This window comes from Macrosteles quadrilineatus, unplaced genomic scaffold (genome assembly GCF_028750875.1).
Source record: "Macrosteles quadrilineatus isolate MER2022 unplaced genomic scaffold, UCM_ALF_1.0 Scaffold_5__1_contigs__length_97177068, whole genome shotgun sequence".
NCBI lineage: Eukaryota > Metazoa > Arthropoda > Insecta > Hemiptera > Cicadellidae > Macrosteles > Macrosteles quadrilineatus.
In genome coordinates this window covers 86,887,207-86,911,397 of record NW_026542598.1, presented here as the reverse complement: position 1 = coordinate 86,911,397, position 24,191 = coordinate 86,887,207, and the positions used below count along the sequence as shown (strand labels likewise).

General features: G+C 35.2%; 2 protein-coding genes across 5 annotated transcripts; both read left to right on the top strand.

Moving 5' to 3' along the window:
* Positions 1–261: 261 nt before the first annotated feature.
* On the top strand, positions 262–12,663 carry LOC128996025 (proton-coupled amino acid transporter-like protein CG1139). 3 transcript variants are annotated; one of them, XM_054421142.1, is made up of 9 exons: positions 262–347; positions 3,219–3,387; positions 3,879–4,029; positions 4,442–4,566; positions 5,595–5,679; positions 8,263–8,535; positions 9,121–9,299; positions 9,607–9,779; positions 10,444–12,663. In XM_054421142.1, exons 2-9 carry the CDS (start codon positions 3,224–3,226, stop codon positions 10,689–10,691), a joined length of 1,398 nt encoding a protein of 465 aa, XP_054277117.1. In that variant the 5' UTR covers positions 262–347; positions 3,219–3,223; the 3' UTR covers positions 10,692–12,663. The 3 variants fall into 3 exon arrangements, with proteins under 3 accessions (XP_054277117.1, XP_054277116.1, XP_054277118.1); XM_054421141.1 differs by lacking the exon at positions 262–347 and adding an exon at positions 2,473–2,544; XM_054421143.1 differs by lacking the exon at positions 262–347 and adding an exon at positions 2,580–2,618.
* A 964-nt stretch (positions 12,664–13,627) lies between these two features.
* On the top strand, positions 13,628–22,681 carry LOC128995145 (proton-coupled amino acid transporter 1-like). Of its 2 annotated transcripts, none has more exons than XM_054420059.1 (10): positions 13,628–13,785; positions 14,666–14,822; positions 15,645–15,798; positions 18,250–18,374; positions 19,035–19,119; positions 19,803–19,906; positions 20,499–20,676; positions 21,246–21,427; positions 21,940–22,112; positions 22,425–22,681. In XM_054420059.1, the coding sequence occupies exons 2-10, from the start codon at positions 14,668–14,670 to the stop codon at positions 22,679–22,681; spliced, it is 1,413 nt and encodes a 470-aa protein (XP_054276034.1). In that variant the 5' UTR covers positions 13,628–13,785; positions 14,666–14,667. The 2 variants fall into 2 exon arrangements, with proteins under 2 accessions (XP_054276034.1, XP_054276033.1); XM_054420058.1 differs by having other exon boundaries at positions 14,657–14,822.
* The last annotated feature ends 1,510 nt before the right edge of the window (positions 22,682–24,191 follow it).

Below are 24,191 nucleotides of genomic sequence, written 5' to 3'. Positions count from 1 at the left end.
TACCTATAAAAGATACATATTAATTTCCAAAAAGTTGTGGATGAATTTTAATTTTCCAAAATCAGGTGCAAAATCTAACCCTTTTTACTATTCAATAATCTTTTTTGTATACCTACAAAAAAATAATGTATTACATGTTTTGGATGAAATAGCACACCTAGCACATTAGCACCATAACCGAAAACAAGTTTTCCAAATTCTCAATGAATCAGATGTTCCCCTCCACTATTTCTAGTCCAGCTGATCATTTGATAGTGGTCCACAACACACAGTTCCCAGTCTGTGGTAAACTAGACCACACTTCTGTGTAGCCTAGATTTAGTAGAAAGTGAACAGCTGATTCACAGGTATTGTTGTTAATAATATAATTTGCTTAAGTTAGGTTCTTTGTCTTTGTATATTGATTGACAATATGTTCAAACTAATAAAAAAAAAAAAAAAGTTTCAGTAAATGACTAGGCAAAATGTATTACGTATTTAGTGTTACACCTGCTTTAAGTAACGTTTTAATTTATTTGTTTTCAAAATCCCACAAGTTGTTTATCAATCAAAAGATTATTTTTATCTAATTTATAGTACAAGCTGTTAAAATAAAAGGGTTAACACTATTTTTATAAACAAAAAATGTTTACCAATGGTAATGTAATTTGATGTACAAACAACACTTCAATGTTTTTCAGGTCACACAATAACTGTGAATTAATGAAGGATTAGGATAAGTGTTCTCATCGATAATAAGCTAGGTTTTCTCTTGGATTTTTGTGTATGAATTTTTGTCTAGATATAGAAAACAGCTTAAATAAATTATGAAATTATAACATTTTTCATTAGTTTTTGATTATTTTGGATGAATAGTTTGGAAACAGATAAATAACTAATTAAAAAAAAAAAAACAACTGTAATATTAAAATATTTACTTGGTGATTGTAGATAATTGATAAAACTGGGATGCGCTGAACCACACATCCCCTCAAAAAAGGGACTTTTTGTTGATACTTTATAAGAGTTTGTTATTTTTGTTACAAAACATGTCAAGGCATGCAAAATCCACATGTGGACCATCAAATCATCTCTGGCACGTAGCCAATAAAATAGAATCTTGAGAAGACAATGCATTGCCGTGAATCAAAATAGTTCTGACTTTATTCGCCCACCATACAAACATAAACAAAAGTGCCACACGCAGTTGTTTGTTTTATGATAAGCTAGAGTTCAGTGCTTTGATTTTTCTCAGATAATGAACTTTTATCTGTGAATTATTAATTTTATTTTCACTTTTATTGTATTCAAAGAGACTGACCAACTGGGATTTAATCGTAAGGTTGGTAAAAGCCATTACGGTCAATACATGAGGGATGGACCCCCTTAAAGTATTGGGATGGACCCTGCTTTTTGACATTACAATCTTTAGGCTTTAAAAAGTTGTAAGGTTTTTTTTAAGCTTTCACTTATACAAATATGTAGCTTACCTCTTCTCAACCTGCTAATGCATAAAGGCAATTTTTTGTACAAAAATGAGCGATTAAGATCAAAAAAGTAGATTGAATGGTAATATGTAGCAACATTTTCTCTAATTACGCTTAGTGAATTTTTGCTGAACCACCTAAAACTTATTTAGTTTTGTCGGTGCTTAAATTAAAATACACATAATACTGAATACTTATAAAATCATCTAAGCAACAATTATAAGCTACTATATAATTTTAATGTAGTTTTTTTTAATTTATCACAAAAACAATAGTTATTTGTGCAACTAGTGAGAAAAGTGAGCAATTGACTCACTCGAGAGAAATCCTTACTCACGAGCCGTAGGCGAGTGAGGAATGGTTTTTCGAGTGAGGCAATTGTACTTTGAACTCAAGTTGCACATTATACTTTTCCTACAGTTACCATAAAACAAATAAATTGGTGAAGAAACATAACCTATTTTTACACAGAAGTGAACTTTTAATATAACATTTAATGTGAAGTGACAAATACAACAGTACAACAGCTGACCAGCTGATTTACAGCCAGTGCTGCCAACTTATTTCGCGCGCATGACGTTGCCTGCATGTTACGCGCGCTCACTATTTCGTGCATTCACGTTGCAAATTCAATCAATCAATCAATTATTGAGATGGGGACGCCACCTAGGTGCGTATTTTAACCCAAATATGAGTAAATCTGGAGTGAGACAAAGTAATTAGAGTGAGACAATGTTAACATTGTCTCACTGATGAGCGAATTGGCCACTTTGCTTTCTCAAATCAGTGAGAGAACATGTACATTGTTAGGTAACTGTAGGAAAACTAAATTAAGGTAATTTTTTACTACGGTCAATATGGAGAACAAAGCGTGTTCATCAAGTTATAATTATGTTAAAAAACACTTCACAACAATACTATCTCTAGTAATTTCAAGTAATCCAATCAAGGCCTTCATAATCTTATCATTAAAAGTGATACTTTAGCATGGTTGAAGGGGTTATTGGTGAACCGGAACAAAGGAAGAGAATTTTAATTGGACATATCAAAATCATCATCTGTATTATCTTCTAGACTGGTGAGTGAAAAAAATCATTGAGTGAAAGTGTTTATTTTTTTTACCATCAACTGTATTTTATTGAAGCATATTAGGTAAGTTTAGTATTATTTGTTCGTTAAGTAGAACTTTATTGTGTTAAGAATGCATTGAATCTAAATTAAACTCTACAAAAATCAACCTAAAAATCATTTGAAGTTTGAAAAGCCCACTAAGAAATTTTCAAGCTTCGACCACAAACTTTTCCAATTTTTTCTGTATAAGTTATTTTTGTTGTTAAGGTTTTGGTATTGTATTCTTGGGAGTCTATAAGAATGTTTAAAATCTATTATTCTCATCTTAGTTCTAATTTCTCTTCTAACTCCTCATATTAGTAAAATTCTCATTGCAGTCCCTCACTCTTGAATCATTGAACTAAACAGTTCTGTGAGTATTCTAATGAAAGTTTAAATAAACTTGGATCCTGATTACTCTATGTATTTCTAACTTCAATAATGTATAATTTGACAGTTTACTAGTAAAATTGTTTGTAATGCACATTATTTTGTAGGTACTATCGTATTTAAAACAAAAGAAATTTTGCCCCCACTCCTGAATCATTGATGAAGTCAGTTCTCAAAAATCTTTTATAGGTTTATTTAAATAAACTTTCTATTGTTTTTAATTCCTACTTCTATTGTGTTCAATAATTTCAGTTACAATGGCTGATATAGCAACCGCAGCCAATGAAGGACCAAACACCAAACCCTTGCTTGACAAGCCTCACCCAGACGGTGATGTTAAGGTGATCAACTTCTCGGAGATGGAATTAGAAAACACCAAAGTCAATGATGAACACGGTATGGGGGTTCGTCACCCTACTACGTGAGTAGAAATGTTGAAATATCATTCCTCATTGAAAAATATTAGAAAGTTTCCCATATAGGAAAAATAAGCTATTACCGTAGGTCTCAGAGTAAGATCTGGACCCAGGACCGAATTACTTTATTATTTTGATATCCCAAGTGAACAAACACAATCCTTTAAAATTCATATACTGTTGTATAATACAATACAACAATGTAATTATACAATTATACATCCAGAAGCACGATAACTCAAGTAATTACCTCTCATAAGTGTTATGCTTTTAATAAAACTCATTACAGACGTTTAAACTAATTTGTTGAAATGAGTTTGCTAACCAGCATGATTGGACTGTGTGAACGGGGTATAGGATAAAAATTTGTTAGTCCCATTTTTGCCCCCCAAAACATAAAATTGAACAATTTCTTTCTAAAATTTTACGCCTATGGTGTTGTGTTAAATTGTTTACATGGTTCACATAAAGTTATAGCACAAATATTTTGTTTCAGTTTCTTTGAGACCCTGTTCCACTTGATCAAGGGAAACATAGGATCTGGAATGTTTGCAATGGGAGATGCCTTCAAGAACGCAGGTCTTATGCTCGGCCCCGTGCTGACAGTCTTCCTTGGAGTCATTTGTGTTTACGGGAATCACGTCTTGGTTAGTGATGTCCTTCGGTAGATAAGATTCATACAATACAACTGTATAGGCGCGTATGTTAAGGAAAGATGAAAAGGATGAGATGACAGCTATAATGTTACTTAATAGATTGGTTGTTTCTTTAGCCAAAACCATTAAAAGCCCATAATGGCCAAGGATAGATGGGTCCAGTTTTAAACCATCAAAAAGATACTGATGTTTTTCAGGATTTAACTGGTAACCCTCTGAGAGAATTAACTATAGTTTGCTCTAACACAAATAGTAGGTGGACTACCTATAGTACTTTTATGATTAAACAGTACTTTCGTTTCTATTGTTATCTTTTGAATCAAGTTATCAGTACTAAAATAACTAATCAACAAAGTTAATTTCTGTAAAATTTGAATTTGCTCAAATAATTGCTCATTTCCAGATCAACAGTTCTAAAGAGTTAGCTCAGCGGCGTAACCTGAAAGTATATCCTACGTTTCCTGACACGATGGAGTGGGCCTTCCAAACGGGTCCACGATACTTCCGTCGCTTCTCAAAAACTATCAGGTTTGTTTGAGTATCAATTACCAAATATAAGAGAGAAAAGTGAAATGTATAGGGTTCTCAGAAAAGTAAGGTAGGGGGAACATCCTTCTCTCATATTTGAGTTAAAATATGCACATAGTGGCGTCCCCATCTTCAAATTGATATTGATATAACACAAATTGATATAATTGATAAAACATTCAATGGTTCTAATAAAATGATTTTGTTACCTTACAATATCCTTGTTTGTTTTGCTAGTAAGCTACACCACGACGGTTGATCAAATAAATGTTATGTCTTTTGTTAAATGTACGAGTGTCCTGTGTTTTCAATATTAAGTTAACAATGAACCTGAGAAGAAGTTAATCCTGATGATGTGGTAGTTGCCCTGAAACATGTAGCAATTACCAACAACAAACAAGGATATTGTAAGGTAACTAAATCATTTTATTAATATGAGCAATATCCAGAAGTAGGACAATATGAATTCTGATTCAATGTGTTACACTTAAGTGGTGTCTAGCACTAGTCGCTGATGTCACGTCGGGCAAAGTCCAACACCGCCCCCCATTGCCCTCATGTACTTCAACACTCACTGTGGGGGGGAGGGTACTGTGTGCCTTGTGCGATAGAAATTTCCACTCAGTCCTTGCTCCTGGGCTCTTCCTTGCTTGTCACAAGTATATTTCCGGCACAACATACCTTAATTCTTTTTGAGTACTTTAAAATAATTAAGGTAACAGCAGCGCTCCTAGGCTCTGTGGTAGGCACTAGCAGATTCAAACGCAGGAAGAGCCCGAGTTGTGAGCACTATGTGGAAATTCCCACCCTGCACGGAACAGGGTCTTCATACACCGTGAGCGATGTAGTACATGAGGGGGGCGGGGCTATCAAGACACCAGTACCACTACTAGACTTAAGTGTACCACATTGAATGGTTCCTCTGTAGGCTACCTAACAGATTGCTCGCTTTGGTAGGGCTGAGAGGGATTGGAATTTATAGCGTTCAATTATCACATTATAATTATTGTATTATTGTTTTTTTCCAGACTGCTGGTGAAGATTTTCAACATCATTGCTCAGCTGGGATTTTGTTCGGTTTACTTTGTTTTCATATCATCAACACTAACAACAGTAAGTCACATGATTTAAGTTGATGTACCTCTGATGACAAATTATTTTAATTGCTTACATCGGTTACTGACAGTGTTGGGAAGTAGCGCGCTACAAGTAGCGACGCTACAGTAGCGCGCTACTTTTTTTGTAGCGTTAGCTGTAGCGTCGCTACTTTTAAAATTTTGTAGCTTTAGCTGTAGCTAGCTACGTTTTTAAAGTAGTTGTAGCGGAATTTTAGCTACTTTTCTCGCTACATTTACATTGTTTGAGATAGTGATTTTTACCATAACCTTAACCTTACGTGAAACAACATCTTTCAAACTGAGACTGAGATTTTCAAAACAATTAGGCCTACTTTCTTGGCTTCATACAGCTGGTTGCAGCCGTGTCATTCCCTATTACAACGTTGTGTGGACATGGAGACCATTAAATGAGTGTTATCCACATTTTTAGCTCTCATTTCCTTAATTTACTACTCTATGATTACTGTCAGATAAAATAAAATCGCTACATGCAGACGACGTTTAAACGTTACCGGTACCAGTGACAATACAAGCTATTGAACGCTTGCAAGTGATTGACAGGGAAATTAGTAATCAATTTAGTTTCTTTGTTATATCGATAGTGTTTTAACTAGGGTTTTAATGAAAACCAACAACCTTAAAATAATGTGAAAGCTGGTCTATCAACCTTTGCTTCAGCTGTTGATTGTGGTTCATCATCACAAGCCCTTCCTTGGTTAGATTACAAAGATTTTTCTAAGGTTTACTAAATTAACAAAGAGGAAATTACCTGATGAGATTTAAGATATGCCTAGACTACATGATAATTGTAACAAAAAAATCTCCATATAACATGAAACTTACATTTAAAAAATAGCATAGTTTGCTCCTGCTAACAGCTCTTGTATTGGACTATTCCTAGGCTATGCTAGGGCTTAAAACGAATACCAAGTTCAATTATTAGGAATATATCTGTTTAGTCCTTGCAAGAACAAAGCTACTATAGCCAACTTGTTACGTAGCCAAGTAGGCCTACATGTTATTTTTACTTTACAAATTTCAACATGTTTAAATTAAAAGCCGATTTCAGGATAAGTTGCTGAATACTGTTTTCTGTACCAACTAGGTTGAAGCACTTGCCCTATGCATAATGACAATAAAGGACGATTTCTTGACATTGAAAAGTGTTATTCATAGAGAACAAGTAACTTATCACTATGGTTAAAAGTTATAGCAATGTCGTTTTTAACATTAAAAGTAAAGGAAGGTAATAAACTCCAATTTCAATAGGCTAGGCTCTGTAACACAAAAAAGTATTTTTAAATAATCGTTTTACAGTTTAAGTGGTCTTAATTGTTGATATAAGACATCTATAAATAAATCTATATTAAAGAAATAAAATGAGCTTTTAAAATATAGTTTGGTTGTATGTCCTTTGAACTTATAATGCAATATTTAAAAATAAGTACTAAATATGATGGGACACCCAATTATTTGATGCTGTTATTGTAATGTTAGGTTTATAATGCCAACAAATTAAATCAAATCTAGGAATAATTTGTTTTCCAAGTAATGTTAGATACAATACTGACATTTCTTGTTTAAATGTTTGTTCAATAAAAATGTTATTGCAATTAATTTTACATTTACCTAATGTGCGTGGAATAAAAAGTAACGTCTTTGGAAAAGTAGCTAAAATTGTAGCTGTAGCTACATTTCATTGTAGCTGTAGTTGTAGCTAGCTACTTTTTCGGAACTGTAGCTGTAGCTGTAGCTAAGCTACTTTTTTGGAAATGTAGCAGTAGTTGTAGCTAGCTACATTTTAAAAGTAGCTTCCCCAACACTGGTTACTGAGATACCTTAAACAAGTTAGGATTCATTCTGTGTCTCTTCACATGACACAAATTTGATGCTCAGAGCAATTTAAGAGACTATCAAAAGGAAGTAAGTATTTACACCATATTTTCAATATTTGTTGGTGATCCAATAGAGGATACTACCTTAAAATTCAATAGTTGTTTAAACATTTTTATTTAATATTACTCTTAGCATTTGTTAGCCAGTTTTGCAATGAGAAAAGAGTTCAACTGTGCCACCCAAAGAATGTGTTTGTAGAATATTATTTTAATGTAAAAAAAAACAATTCTAGTTTACAGTAAGCCATCTTATCAGTTTGACTTGGTTACAACTTTGGAGTATTTTACACAGAGGTGTAGTCATAAACCTTCCAGTGCAGGGACACTCACCACCGTTGCGGAAAATATTGGTAGCTTATAGTTTCTTTAAAAAAAGCAGTGCGGCAACGCTGTACCCACACTTTCCTGCCCCACTACACAACTAATTTGATGAAGATCAGTAATCTACCGCAGTGTCGTCTGTCAGTGGCTCAAATCAACTGCGATGACATCAGTTTTTCAATTAGATTAAAATAATGGAAACAACTTTAACGTGGTAACAGAATGTTTAGTTCTATCAATAGATATCATAGGTGTTCAAGTTCACCTCATCTTTTTCACGATATCGTGAAAAACAAATTATATCAATAGCAAAATATGACAGTCAATGCCTCTTGAATCTACTGTATAAACAACCTGTTCAGATCCTGGAACACTACGGTCACCATGTAGATGTCCACGTACTCATGGCGCTCATCTTCATTCCGATGGTGTCTACTGCGATGGTTCGTTCCCTCAAGTTCCTCGTTCCGTTCTCGGTGCTGGCCAACATTCTGACTGGCCTAGGAGTGTTCTTGACAATGTACATCTCCATGCACGACCTACCTCCCGTATCGTCCAGGCCTGCCATCGCTCCTATTGATAGGCTGCCGCTGTTCTTCGGCACAGCCATCTACTGCTTCGAAGGAATCGGTTTGGTAATTTTTTACTGTAGATTATTTTGGTACATAACTTTTGTACTGTAATAGTCCTTTATTGTAGAAAATCTATTAGTTGATTTATTTAAAAGACAAATTATTTTCAAATTGTAAGTAACAATACTGATATATTAGATTTTGTCTGATCCCAACACAAAAGGGTGTGTACTTTAGGAATATGAAAAAAGGATGCTGGTTGAATGGGCGAGATGTTAGATTTATTACTGGAACTTGATCAGCTGATGATTATTAATTTAGTCAGGGACTAGTATCCCAATGGCCACTCAGCTACCCAGCAATGTTCTATGTGATTTAATAGTGTGATATTCAAGTGCACAACATACTATATCGATTACAGCATATTATTTTTCATGAGAAAAATTTGTTGTTGCGTGTACAATGTCGATAAATGTTGATATAATTTGGCCATTTAGCAATGCTTCACTATAGTTTATTCAGGCTACATATTAATAACAGAGCGGTTTGATGGCATCCTGCTGATGATTGTTAAAACTTGAACTCCTGATAGGTTCTGTTTTATATGAAATTAATCATAATATTTTTAACCACGATGTTTGTGTGCAGGTTTTACCACTCCAAAGTGAGATGAAGAAACCAGACAAGTTCGGAGGTTGGTTCGGGGTGCTGAACGTCGGAATGTCATTAGTCGGATGTGTTCTGCTGTGGATGGGTTTCGTTGGATACCTCAAGTATGGAGAGGATGTGGAGGGCAGCCTTACGCTCAACTTGCCTCCAGCTAGTGTGTGAGTAGCATTGTTGCCTGCGGACCGAACGAGACATTCCATTCTCGTATTCAAGTTGTAACTATATTTTTAGAATGAAAATGAACCGTTGAATTTGAAGCTAGGGAGAGATTGGGTCCATGCAAATTACTGATGATGATAGCGGAAATGATCTATTTTGCGTACTGTTTACAATGTGATCATTTTCCAGCATGCAGTGGTAGGAAAAATATTTTCATCATCCAATTTTCCATTTTCCAGCAGCCACTTCTGAATCTAATACAGGGAAAAAATATTATCCTTTTATCTATATAGCTTTCCATTTCAGGTTCTCTGAGGTGGTCCAGCTCACCATAGCCGTAGGGTTACTCTTCTCCTATGCTCTACAGTTCCACGTGGCTGTCTGTTTTGTGTGGCCAGACTTCAACAGGAAGCACGGACCATTCAAGAGACCTGTGCAGGCAGAGCTCTGCGTCCGCTTCTGTCTGGCTCTTGTCACATGTGAGACTTCATCATTTATAAACTACTCTACTACTACTTCTCCCATGGCGATACCCCAAGAGTAGTACTTGGCCTATGTCTAAAACTCAGATGATTGGGGGAAGATTCCACTTTATTACATGCTGCATCTTTGAGAGATCATCATATTTGTTTCATATAAGATTGACGTTGAGGCAATAATATCTTAAGTTGAAGACTTATTGAAAACTATTTCATGAAACTATATAGCTATTACGATAGATATCGCAATACTATACAATATATCAGTTACTGTCCCAACCGACTATAGCATGCTATATTGTAACAATACCAAAGTTAAAGTTAATGGGTAACAACTTGAAGACAAGTTTCAAAATGTGTTATTTGAAGAATATATTTTTTTGTTTTGGTATAGCTATCTACTCCAAATGTTTTTATTTTGTAATTTCCCAGCTTTGGCTAGGTGTTTGTACTGATGATGTCATTACATTACTCCATCACCTTTGTGGTTCAGTTTTGTAATGTAATCTGACCAACACTACTTTGCCGCAGGATGCAGCCAGTTTCAGGGTCTTCACAATATTCACACTTATTACTGGACACTAAAATTAAAATTACTATAGTTAGTTTCAAACATAAATAAATTACACAAGAAGTGATTGATTTTTAATATATTTGTTCCCAGTCATCGCAGCTGAGGTAGTGCCACACCTTGGACTATTCATCTCTCTGCTCGGATCTGTCAGTAGTACAGCTCTCGCACTAGTGTTTCCCCCTCTCTGCGACCTCGCCCTGCACTACGGCCGCACTCCGGGGCCGAACTACGCCTTCGACGTGCTCTCCCTCACCCTCGCACTCATCGGCTTCCTCACTGGATCGTACTTCAGTCTGCACGACATCTTTGTAGCATTCTTTGGTCAGACGGGCACGTGACAGAATGGAACGATTTTGTTAACGTTAAAATGTATGTTTTCAGATCCAAAAGTGTATACATGGTGGATCGTTGTGCTTACGCTGGTTGAATTTCACCCACTTAAAGTGTAGTGTTGTCTTGTAGTTTATGCGGAAATGTAAAATAGCGTATTGATTTAGTCAAAAATGCAATATTGTATTTAAGTGAGGAATTTGTATTTATTTTGGAGATTTCATAACGTTTTGATGTGCCTTAGGGATAATTTTTCCAACTGTTGTGTAGTTATTGATATAAAACTGTAAGAATTTTGATTAATTTACAAATGTAACTATTATTTTCATTGTTACGCTGATTACCTATGATATTAGCATTTAGCAGCTTTAATCGATGACAGTAGGAGCTTGCTTATCACCGAGCAAGAAATAGGTGTGTTCAATAACATTTTTGCTTTTAATATAATTTTTTTCAAAAAATCTAAATATTACTTGCCAAAATCGGTTTTGTTTCATCAATAACTTACACAATGCATAAATAACTTACTTCATTGACTATTGACATAAACTAACTGTTCTCTTAGTTACAACATACTATTACATACAAATAAAAACATTTTAACACAGTGCTAAAAGTAATTTAAATGTAATTAATTGAAAAATTTGTACCGTCTGATTTTATTAGGTTTCATTTCGGGTCATATTTCTTTGCTGTTATTTACATTAGTGCAATGTTTTTATGTTATTTCTAAAATACGGGTAACCGAGTGGTTAGTGTTTAACTTATTAGAAAAGAAGGTGCTTCGCCTAATAAATAGAATGGTAGTCGTTGCTGATGAGAAGAATGTCAGTATAGTTTTACAATGGTTTATAACTGGATCCAGCTGTACTTGATCATGAAGCTTTTAATTTTCCTAAATAAATAAATAAACTACTAGAAAACGCATTTTATTTTAATAGGAAAGGCATTGCTTTTTCCAGCTTTGGCTTTTCTTTGCTTGTTAAACCTCAGATAAACTTCTTGGCTTCGTCCTGGACTCCAAGTTACAGTGGGGCCCTCATATAAATTCTGTTTGTATAAGACTAAGTAGAGTAATTTTCCTCTTGAGAAAACTGAAACACCTGATAACTGCACAGTACCTGTTGACAGTCTATTTTTCGCTTTTTCATAGCCATGTGGCCTATGGCATCCAACTGTGGGGACATGCCGCTGACAGCAGTCGTGTGCTCCGCTTGCAGAAACAGGCACTACGAGTAATCACAAATAGATTTTGAGGAAGCACCAACTCTTGACCGCCCACCGCCATCTAAAGCTTAAGTTTTAAATATATGTTTTATTAAAGAAAGTTTTTGTTTTATAAAAGTTTGACGCTGTCTATCCGGCCCTGGCTAATCAGAGACGAAGAGGAGGTAATAAGGTAATAAGGTAAAGGTAATAAGGTAAAAAAGGTTTACTTTTGGAGGGTTGCTAGTGAAGAAATACTATTCTAATTTTTTATATTTTAGCTCATGATATTTATTTTTATACCAATGTAAAAAACGGTGTTTTCTGTATTTGACCAGATAAAATTCATATACAATGACAAAATTTATTACATTAGTTATTTCTTTAAGATTTTACAATTTTTGTATACAGTAGACTCCCTCTTATTCGGACACCTTTTAACCGGACTACACTTGGTGGAAATGACATCTCTTACCGGACAATTTTTATCAGCACATCTATTTAACTGGACTAGATCGGCAGGAAGTGGGCGGTACTGAAACGACCGTTCTCGTGGGAAAGATTTGAGACCAGTGATCACGTGTCTAAATACAATGCTCTCATAAATTTAAGTCAAATACACATTTAAGCGGTCCGTTTTTACGAGTAGATGTAGATGTAGATTTAACCGGAAAACGTGTTATCTGGACTGTCCTCAGTCCCGAGGAGTACGGATAAGAGGGAGTCTACTGTAAATAAAACTAGATGTAGGCTACTTATTTTATAGTGAATATTTATTAAGTATTTTTTTGTAAATAAATCTTTAGATTAGAGTTTATGTGTTATTTTTTTCCAATGCAGCAAGCACCCTAAATGATATGGTGAAAACACTCAAATGTTTTTAATCATATTCCAGTCTGCTAATTTAAAATTTAAGTACTATGTTCTTAACAGTATTTTTCAAGATTCTCAATGTGTACGGTCGTATTTGGATACATTTTATGAATTGTGATATTTTTCACCCTAAATTTACGAGATGAAATTGTGAGAAAAACAATAAAACACATTACTGTATTAACAACACTATAAAACAGTTTATCCACGGTTAAAAGTAATTTACCCATAACTTATTTAGCGGGCTTATTTGGCTTGGTAATTTTTTAACAAAAATATATTAAAAGAATTATTTAATATAAAACTCAGTTTAAGCAACATTGTCCCTTTAATTTACAACACGTATTAAAGTGAACATAATTATTTAATGTTTTTTCTCGTGTAATAAAAAAATTAAAAACCGTAAAGTAAAATAGAACAAAATTATTATCCTTGGATGGAAATTTTACAATAACAAATCTGTTGCTTGACCTTTTTTGCTCAAAGGTTTCAAACTTCTCAAAAAGATTTATGCAATAATTAAGATCAGCATAAACTCCAATATTCTGTATTCTATTTTTACCATGCACTTTTTCATCAAGATATCTCCCACTTTATTCTTATGAAGAGCAAGTTAATTACTTCCGATGTTACTTGTGACATATGTTTTATATGTCTTCATAAAATTGAGCAATTTACTTTCCTTAAGCGATTTAAAACCTCCATAAAAATATCAAAAGAGTATTTCCATTTCTACTCTTATAAGTTAAAGAGTGTGAATCCATTTGAAAATGCAATTTCCTCTCCACCGTTAGTCAAGCATACATTGTAAATCATGTCAAGACAAGATAAGAGCAACACTGCTGTTAAGTCTGTGCAGGTGAATGAATCATTTTTATATTATAACTAATTAAACTGCCTGTGCCATTGTGATCGGCGTTTTTTCCCAAAATTTAGAGTGGTTGTGGGGGGATGTATGTCGGTTGCACAAATCAGCTGGCTTCTACAGGGGCTTCTCGGTGGCTCTCCACAACTTTTCTTCAGGTAGGAAAGAGTTCAGCAAACCTACATACTCTGATAAAACTTTGTCAATAAATTACGTGCTTTCAAATTGGGCCAAGCTTTCCTTAATCATTGGGTAAAATTAATGGTACTGGCTAAAGAACCAATATCTTAACAAAATGTTCATCTCATTCATCATTCATCCAACTCGTCTTCCTTAAAAACATGCCCTGGTGTGGTCCAAATTGAATACAATCTAACTCATTTTTATCACATGAACATACAAACATACAACTCTAAAACATGTGCCATTTTCAAGACAACAGATAATGTACGTCACTTCAAAAAAATTTCCATGGTTGTAAAAATATTAGAGTTGTTTAAAGGGATAGCAAAACTAGTCTGGGATTTGTTTCACATTACTTCAGGCTAGACCTAGAGGCTATGGCATTATCACTTGGATAAAATCCATTGGTGATTTGGTGGGATTTGAACCCCTGACCTCAGGGAACGAAGCCCCACACTCTACCACTAGACCAGTTCGCTCCCCCAGCTGTGGTTATAATGCTTGCCTTACCTAACAAAAGGTCAATATTAGAAGATAAAAATACAAAAACGCAAAAAAAGTAAATGCCAGTGAAGCACACAAATACATCTTTGTGTTAGTAGGAGCGATCTGGTCTAATGGTTAGAGCGCGGGACTTCGGTCCAAGAGGTCCTGAGTTAAAATCCCGCCAAATCAACAATGGATTTTTTCTAAGTGAAAATGCCGCAACCCCTAGGTCTAGCCTGAAGTAATGTGAAAAACAATCCTGGGCTTGTCTTGTGCCTAGCGTCCTAGGACAAAAAAAGTAGCACAGTAGTTAGAAAAATATAACATCTTATACAGGGTGTGCAACTAACTGTTTTGTAGTGTTTAAAGGGATGCTCCAACTTGATGCGAGTTATGTGCTTCTGCATCAGACAAAAGAAGAGGAGGCGACTGACGACAAAATACAATCTCAAATAATTGACTGTGAGAACCTCACTGTGCCTGAAGTTAAGGAGAAATGTGATATTTGTGTAGCTCAACGAACAACGTAAGTAGTACATCACAGCATAAAATCATACTCAAAAACATAAATACTTATAAATACATAAATACATAAAAACATAAAACATTAATAAATAAATATCATACTCATAAAACATACTCCCTAGTACATTTGTCATCATTAGATTTGTAGTCATAGTAGATTTGTCATCATTATGGATCAGCTGACAATTTTATCGTTAGTTCCGTCCAGTGCCGCTAGGATCGTGTTTTTGTTTACGATTTGGTTCTTATTATTTCTGCAATAATAGTAACAACATTTTGCCAATGCTGCCCAGTGTCACCATCATGTAGACAAAACAAAAGCTTTTATATTTATAAAGCAGCTGAAAAACAATCTTCAGATTTTACATTGGGATGAAAAGTCTAATTGTGTTTGTTAGTATGATAAAATATATGTGTTGGATATATTATCACAAGCAACATAAGGATTGTATATTATAGTCTGTACACAAAATTTAGGGGGTTTGAGGGGAAGTTTCCCCCGCTAATACTTTGCTTAATAAATATATTGCAGCTGATTTGCTATTTGCAAAATCTCAGCTGTTGGGCAATTATTTTAATGGTAAGATCGTGGAGGGAATAGATTATTCCCCTAAAAATGTCTAAATTTAATGAGCGAAGTGTACAACAAAGAGTACCTTTGACTATGCGGGGATAAGTACATCATTCACATTTTAAATATGTGGCCAGTTTTAGAGTGTGAATAGACATAGTTACCGGAATAGTGTATATATATATTTAATCATAAACCATACAATTAGTATTCTACTTTGTCTAGTGAAATCAATCCTCTTGTCTGTTTCAGCTATTTTCAGACCTTGTTCCACCTGATAAAATGTCACATAGGATCGGGAATTTTTGCGGTTGGAGATGTGTTCCGCAACCACACCGGCTTATTGCTGGGACCATTACTGACAATCTGTCTAGGGATAGTCTGTATATGCGACAACCACATATTGGTGGGTAAACATTGTGGCATTGTGGTTATGGGTTTAGCTTGTAGTAGTGTGAGTGACTCAGTTCAAGGTACCAGTTGAAATAATACACATAGGGCTTATCTTCTTAGTATATTTTTTATTGAGTCACATTTTTTAGGTATTGACATTTAACGTGACATAACTGTTAAATTACTGTTACCTGGGTTCTATAGTAGCTTTTTAAATTAAATTTTCCTTAACTTATGGTTCAAATTGTAGAATTAATTGTAATTAAACTTAATACAGACCTGGTACGATTTGTCTGTGAAGGTTAAAATTTATTGATCTTCTAAGGCTTCGTTGATCAGTGTTTCCAAAACGTGAAGGTTTCAGCAATGCTTTGCCTAACCATTTGTTGCCTAACTATTCCACTGTGAAAATCTAGGTGTAACTGTTCGCACGGGGGCTGACCCAAATCGAAATGGCGGTTTTCTGTTCTTTTCATTGTCCCTCTAAAAAGAATAGAAAAGAATTTTAAATAGTAATATGGACGTTTTACATCTTTCCCAAGACCGATCAACCATTAACACTTACGAAGAATTTGAAATATACAAGGCAGTCAAAACAGATGGTCAAAATGTTTTAAATGACAAACTCTCATTCCAATCGAATTCCATTTATAACACCGCAATCAAAATACTGGATGGGGGAGGAGGAGAGAAGGAATGAATGCGAGCCGGCAGTGATAAGGAGACAACGGCTGACGTCATACCGTTAGACCACTGACCACCAGTTCGAGCTACAACTTCCACTGGGAACTGGGAAAGATGTAAAACGTCCATATTACTATTTTAAATAGTAATATGGACGTTTTACATCTTTCCCAAGACCGATCAACCATTAACACTTACGAAGAATTTGAAATATACAAGGCAGTCAAAACAGATGGTCAAAATGTTTTAAATGACAAACTCTCATTCCAATCGAATTCCATTTATAACACCGCAATCAAAATACTGGATGGGGGAGGAGGAGAGAAGGAATGAATGCGAGCCGGCAGTGATAAGGAGACAATGGCTGACGTCATACCGTTAGACCACTGACCACCAGTTCGAGCTACAACTTCCACCCGGTCGCGTCACCTGTCTCGTGTTCCTGAGTACTCGGTATTTTTAATGTTAAATGTTCGTGTCAATGTGTGTTTTCGTGTGTTCGTGTTCTATGTACTTATGACGACCTTCATATATGGAAGTGAATAATGACGCCTTGTACGGCCTGAAGATGGTTCCCTGTGAACCGAAACTATAGTTGCCACAAGCAGCATAATGGATTACTGAATGCAGGTATTTAAACCATTATAAACACTATAATCCATAAGGCTGAATTGGTCGTTAAAAAAACCCGCGATGGTCGTGAAACTTTGGTCGTGAAATTACGTGTTATTTGGCTCTGTTCTGGCGGTAGCCCTGTACCTCATGTTCGAGGATACAAAGTGGACTTCTAGGTTAATCTAGCAATTGAAATAGCTTATAAACAAAAATTAACACCATGTCTACTTCATCGAATGACTACGTACGGTCATGGACACACCAAAATTACAAAAAACACAATCTTTCCATTATTAATCCTGTAATTCCTCCTTTCAATTTGAAACGACCGGCACTACAATCCTGACGTACACCCCGAACTAGTCTCTAAAACCAACTGACTCCATCGACGCCAGGCTTGCCACTGTTGTGCTCCAATGTAGAAAATTTTTCCCAAATGGTCGTGACGCCAAATCGAGGGACAGACTTATTTTGTCATGGTAGTCAGTTTGCAATGACAATAAAATTATAATATGCTCCTTTTTTGTAAGTTTAAAAACCATTGATGACATAAAAATATGGCTTTATATATTTCGGCATGAATAATTAGTCTAAAAACAGCGTGAAAGTTGGAAAATGTACCCTAGGGACACGTCATGGTCGTGAATTTCGAGACTTTAAAAATACGAAAAAAAATACCTAGAACCTATTTAAAACCAAATAAATGTGTGTAACATGTTGCCCCCGTCCCAAAAAATATTAAAACACATAATAATAAACTACAAATCCAGTATCTACGAATTAAAAGGCCAGGAACATGAAAACGTACGTTTTTAAATTTTCACTCATAAATTTGAACAAATGGTGTTTTTGGCCTCTGGGGACATCAAAATGAAAAATTAAATCGGTTCCGGGCCTAGGTCTTACCATGCCCCCTACAGTAATAGCTACTTCCCTATAGGGAAATAGTTAAGCTTAAGTATGAACTGTACTGAATAAATTTGAAATAGTGGTATTATCGAAATACATTCACAACATAGCTGCTTTATTGGTTTTACATTCTGTCCAGCTATCCACTATAAGCCACCAACTCATCACAAAACAAATTAACAACATCAAACATTTTAAAATATGAAATTGATCTTTCTTTTTTTTCTAAGATTTAAATCTAATTAAATGTTTACAGGCTAACTGCTCCAAGGAAATCAAACATCGACAGAACCTCAGTTTCTATCCATCGTTCCCTGACACGATGGAGTGGGCATTCCAGTCCGGGCCATCCCTGTTCCGCAAATGTTCTTCAGCAGTCAGGTGATGATTGTTTTGGTTTGATTGTTTCTAATATCCAGTAATCTTAAAAATAGTAGCAAACTTGTTCTAGAGTAATCCTTTCATGATTACATGTTTAAAAGATCATATCTTGTTAAGTACTCCAATATTTTGGATTATAATATAAGATTATTAATAATATAAGATAGTGTGAATGTAAGAATAAGTAAATAAGAAAAATATAAATAAAAAAATATATATTTGTTGTAATAAGTCATGCCTGTGGTTTGCATGTTGCCCCATGGACCGGAGCGATTGTTGCCAACCACCTATCTTAAAGGAGAATTTTTCTCTTCGTTGCCCCCTCCTACCCCCCAATAAACCTAAAACTTCTTGAGGACTGGAGCCATTTATTAACGGCCCTGAAGATAGTAACAAGACTAATTGGTTAGAAAGTGTCTGCAACCCTAAACAATAACTTATGCTGCTAACACGTTTCTTTGGTGAAAGTGCATTCAGTGTCAGTATTCAAATTATTGTGTCAAAAGTTAAATTTGTGTGCTTTTTGTACGAAGGATGGACTCTTCTCCCACCAAATAAGTCTGCTATCTTTAATAATCTTTAAAATCTACGTTCTCTTCCTCTTTATACACTGTAATTTATTTTCTACTCCAGTGAGTGTAAAAATGTTGCTCTTCACAGGGAGGTGGTGAAGGGACTCAACTTGATGACCCAGCTCGGTTGCTGCATTGTATATTTCATTTTTACGTCCTCCTCACTACAATCTGTAAGTATTCGTAGGATAAACATAAAAAATATAAGTAGACTAACTAAAATTCATTTACACGGCATTATTAATCCTTTGAGGTCGAATTTCCCCCCCATTTTTTGCCGAGTATAGTTTGCCATTAGATCAGTCGGGAAAATGGCGCCATTTTACTGGAAAAATAAACTTTTTTAACTTTTGATTTTTTTTAGTGTAGGTTGCCATTTTTGAGCAGTCAGGAAAATGGCGGGTGGCGACCTATACTTGCCATTCGACCGCAAAGGGTAAAAAAAAATGGTTTTTATAAGTCAATATGCGGAGAGTGCACTGGGTACTACATCACTAAATGCTGTAGACTAAGAGCCTTTGTTTGTGTTAGTAACTGTAATAAGAAGTCTCTCAGTTGTCTGAAATAATTAACTGACTCCTTAAATTAATGAAGGAGTGAGTTTTTTTTATTAAGGACCATATAAATAATAGTCTTTCTCACATACAGTACAATCCCTTATTTTACTAAATTAATTTGGTTATTTCAAACAAAAATAATGAATAAATGTTGTAAGTTTTACGATGGCACAAAAACTAGTCGCTTAGTATACTTTCAGGGATTACCACAAGCAGTTAACTTTTTAAGCGATTGAAAAGTTGGATGGTTGTTAATGTTAGACATAAATGCGTCTAATGAGACATTGTGTTTTTTTCAGCTGCTGAGGATGCTCGCTAGACATGGAATAGTGATGGATGAGCATCTCATGATAGTTATTATTTTCCTCCCAGTCGTTCTGACAATCTTCATGGCTAACCTCAGGTATGCTTCATATGAAATTGATAAAAATACTTATTATTTTTATTGCTACACTATAGTTTCTTTAACAAAATTTAGGCTATTTGACTGTAAGTTTGCCCACTACTCATTTGCATAATGTATATGTTGAAGCTGATTGACGTTTTCTCAAAACTCAACTGTTAAACTATTGTTTTGAAGGGAGGATCAAATGGAGGGGATAAATTTCTTCCCTTAGAACTGCCTACATTTAATGAACCGAGTATAGTATGGTAGCTGCGATGTTTTGAAAATAAATGTGCGAAAGGTATGGAACATAATCGATTAAGAAAAATACAAAGAAAAATATAACCTACTTTTCACTTTTCCATTGTTTCATCAGAAAGTAGTTTTTTTTATGACAGCTGAGATCAACAAACATGTTTGAAGCTCTATAGAGCGAGGGGAACACAACCAGCAAACAAACTTTAGGAGACCACCTTCGGTACTAGTAGTGAAGTTTGTGATTTATTTTACATAAATATCTTAAATGGGTTTCTAAAATGAGAGTGTTATTGAAAAAAAATAAGTAAGATTAGCCAAATCCAATCTAAATGTTAAACATTTGTGTTCCCAGGTTTCTCACCCTGTTCTCCGTACTGTCCAGTGTGTTTGTATTCAGTGCCGTTGCCCTCACGCTGTACGTGTCTTCTTCTGACCTGCCACCCATCACTACTCGACCTACGATCGCTCACTGGTCTCAGATACCTCTGTTTTTCGGAACATCCATCTACTGCTTTGAAGGAATAGCTAAGGTATTACGCTAAACTATACAAATAAACGGTATCATGCACCAATCTGACATATACTTTCTCCTAGTAGCTTGTCAACAACCTTATCATGGGCAAGGGGTGTGAATACCTATGGTATTTTTTGGGTTGAATCACAAAAATTGCATGAACAGTTTAACTGTAATTTTTACAGCAATAGGAGGAGTTGTACCATTTTGTTAAGAGTTAAAAGGGCTATAAGATTCTAAATTTTAATCAAAATCGGTTACGGGAGATAGTTTTTGTTAAAATCTTATTTTTCCGTTAAGGGGAAAATAACCCCCAAAAAAATCAAAATTTCAAAAACTGATAAGTTGAACCAGGAAAAACCACTAAACTGTTCTGAATTTATCAAATGAATCCAGCAAAGCAAGGACTGAGCTTGTACTGTACAAGTGAACTGTATTGATACATTCTAAGCAGTCGCACAAGTTGTTTATTAAAGTAGCTGCTACACTCAACATCTTCCAACTCTCCTCCAGTTAAAGTTTGATAACATAACCTCCAAAAAATGTTAACATTACAATATAGTAAGTAAACATTTATCGTTGCAGACGTGGCCACTAAACGGATCGACTCCACCAATCATGGCTCCTCTTAGACATTGTAACCTGCTGATCGTCTTACTGGCTCTGGTCGGGACTTTGTTTGTTGTCATCGCATTCATCTGCTTCATCAAATTCGTAGACGACGTCGCCAGCCACCACCTGAGCTACAGCCTTTCACAGACGTATTTGTTAGTACAGTATCTGTTTATTTATTAGTTAGACATTACATCTGTATGGACCGGCTGAAGTCATTTAAAAAAAAATATTTAAATAGAATATAGCACTCATTGGTGAAAATTTTAACTTTCCTTGGTACTACGATAGTTGGATTTTAAATAAGATGTGATATATTTTTCAGTAAGTGTTTCTTTCAGGTTGGCATGGTTAAAAAGTTGAGACTTATTTGACAGAAATCAGTAATTGATATCAACAAACTTGGTGTCTCTTTTAATTCTATTCTAAAACTATAAACTATAGCTTCATCATGGGTGGGATTTCTACACTACTTATATCAGTAGTCAAAACATCTTAAACATAACTTGAAACTGAATGAAAGTTTCTGCTGCAAATTATTATAAATTAGTGGTAAGGTAAGTAAAAGTGTTAAGTCAAGCATGAGGAGTAATCCAAGTGTAAATATTCAAGCGAGAGGTGTAACAAAGGAGTAAATTGTGAGATAGTTCCCTTAAAATTGTTGCAGGTGTTCTGAGGTTGTTCACTTGACCATAGCCCTGGGACTCTTGTTCTCGTACACTCTACAGTTCCACATAGCTCTCATGCTGGTCTGGCCGGAGCTGGTGACAGAGCATGGACCTGCGCAGCACACGGTCCTGGCCGAGCTGGCACTCCGACTCATCATAGCGTTGGCTACTTGTAAGTACCAATTTGTGACGATAATACTAGTGCGGTAAATAAACTGTGACACAGATAGGTGTTGAAATTATGAAGCAGTGTTAAAAGGACAGTCTTGATCGAGGCTGCGGAAAAATGTAGGAGATTTACCAGAAATCTTAATTACATTTATGAGCTTTTGGTATTGATGCTATATATAAATCAATGGTAAAAGTAGTTCACACAATGCTTTGTAATGTAGCTTACCTAAGAGAAAAATAACAAAAATAATTCATTGACCAAACATATGCCTGGGCTATTTACCATGTGTAAGACCATAAAATAATGTTACAGTCACAGCTGTAGAGGTACTGCCAAGTCTGGGAGTGTTTGTGTCCCTCACAGGAGCTGTGTGCGGAACTCTACTGGCACTTATGATGCCACCACTCTGTGATCTGGCGCTCTATTGGTCCTGCCACTCGCGTCCCTGGAAACACTCGTTTGATTTCTTTTCCATTGTCCTAGCAGTTATTGGCCTTGTTACTGGAGTTTTGTACACAACAGTTGTCATGATTAAAGGATTCCCAGATGATACACCCCCTCAAAAATGACAGAGGTGTTATTTTATTTTTATTTCCTAGCTTTCGTTTTAACATTGTGTAATTTATTGTAAAAAGTTATCATTCTTTGTTTGTCCTATATATTCATTCAGGTAATGAAGTCAGGACTGACCATGGACCAGTTTTGTTGTTTATCGAAATATATGGTCAAAACAAAAAGAAAAATTATACAGGAAATTTATACACTCTCATAATTTATTTAATCTTCATCTCATTATCGCTTTAATTTGTGGAAAATTCCATATCAGTACAAATATTTTCTTTATTCACTCATCAGATTTTTACAATGCACAAAGTACAAAGACTGGAGTGGCGTTACGATATAAACTAACCCTAAACTAAAACTTATAAAAGTAACAGAAGTCTACCTTATAAAATAACCAGAAAAGACCTTAAGGCATTTGGCTGCTTAGGTCACAAGCTTGTACTTAACAAACTACTCCTACTAGGGATTAAAGGCAAAGCCCTTGTCTGGATAGCAAGCTATCTAGAAGACTGTGCACAGATAGTTTGAATACAAAAAACATTAAATGGAACAAGACACACCTTCAGATCTAGCCCAAAAACTACCACCATGGGAGTTCCTTAGGGTTCGGGTCTTGGTCCTCTTCTATTTATACTTTTCACTAATGACTTCACAGACTTTATTTATAATGATCATGCCAAATATGTATGCTGATGATACAACATTTATTATTAAGAATTATACAACTCATGGACTCTACTCAGAGAACTAACCAATAAAGCAACAACGTACTGTCTTCAAAATGACTTAGCAATAAGTCCAACAAAAACTATGCAAATAAATTACAGCAGAAGACAGCTGCAGACAACTGAAGATACCAATATCACTGCCAATGAACAATCCAAACTACTAGGCATGACCATCGATGCTAAACTCTCTTGGACAGAACATGTAAATAGCCTGAGCAAAAAACTAGGATCTGGAATTTATGTAATGTGTAGAATTAAACTGATAGGAATACAGGAGGCAACTAATACTGCATACTATGCCTTAGTAGAGTCCCACAAAAGATATGGATTAGTGGTCTGGGGTGGAACCACAGATCAGAACCTTACAAGAATACTGCGACTTCAGAAAAAAGCTACAATAACGCTAGCTGTCCTCAGCCCTAAAGAAAGCTGCAGGGAAGCTTATAAATCACTAAAAACCACGACTGTGACATCACTATACATCTTTGCAATGATTAACTATACTCAATAGAGTGAACATACAAGAGGATAATATTCTTACTCTCACAACACTCGAAGAGCTACAGACTACCCTGCAAAACATACAACTCAAAGCAGGAAGCACTACATGGGACAAAGGTCTTCAATAGCCTGCCCAACCACTTGAAGACCTTAGAAATCAAGACCTGAAGAGGAAACTCAAAGACTGGCTAATGGATCAACCATTCTATTCACTATAGGAATTCATCGATCAAAATTGTCAAGCAAGATGAAAATTCAAATTACAGTCTATTATATGACACTATTG

Coding starts and splice junctions, on each gene's coding strand:
- LOC128996025 (XM_054421142.1), top strand. CDS start 3,224: ATGGCTGATATAGCAACCGCAGCCAATGAAGGACCAAACACCAAACCC. Junction 4,567..5,594: donor CGCTTCTCAAAAACTATCAG/GTTTGTTTGAGT, acceptor GTTTTTTTCCAG/ACTGCTGGTGAAGATTTTCA. Junction 9,300..9,606: donor AACTTGCCTCCAGCTAGTGT/GTGAGTAGCATT, acceptor TTTCCATTTCAG/GTTCTCTGAGGTGGTCCAGC.
- LOC128995145 (XM_054420059.1), top strand. CDS start 14,668: ATGCTCCAACTTGATGCGAGTTATGTGCTTCTGCATCAGACAAAAGAA. Junction 19,907..20,498: donor ATCTTCATGGCTAACCTCAG/GTATGCTTCATA, acceptor TTGTGTTCCCAG/GTTTCTCACCCTGTTCTCCG. Junction 22,113..22,424: donor CATCATAGCGTTGGCTACTT/GTAAGTACCAAT, acceptor ATAATGTTACAG/TCACAGCTGTAGAGGTACTG.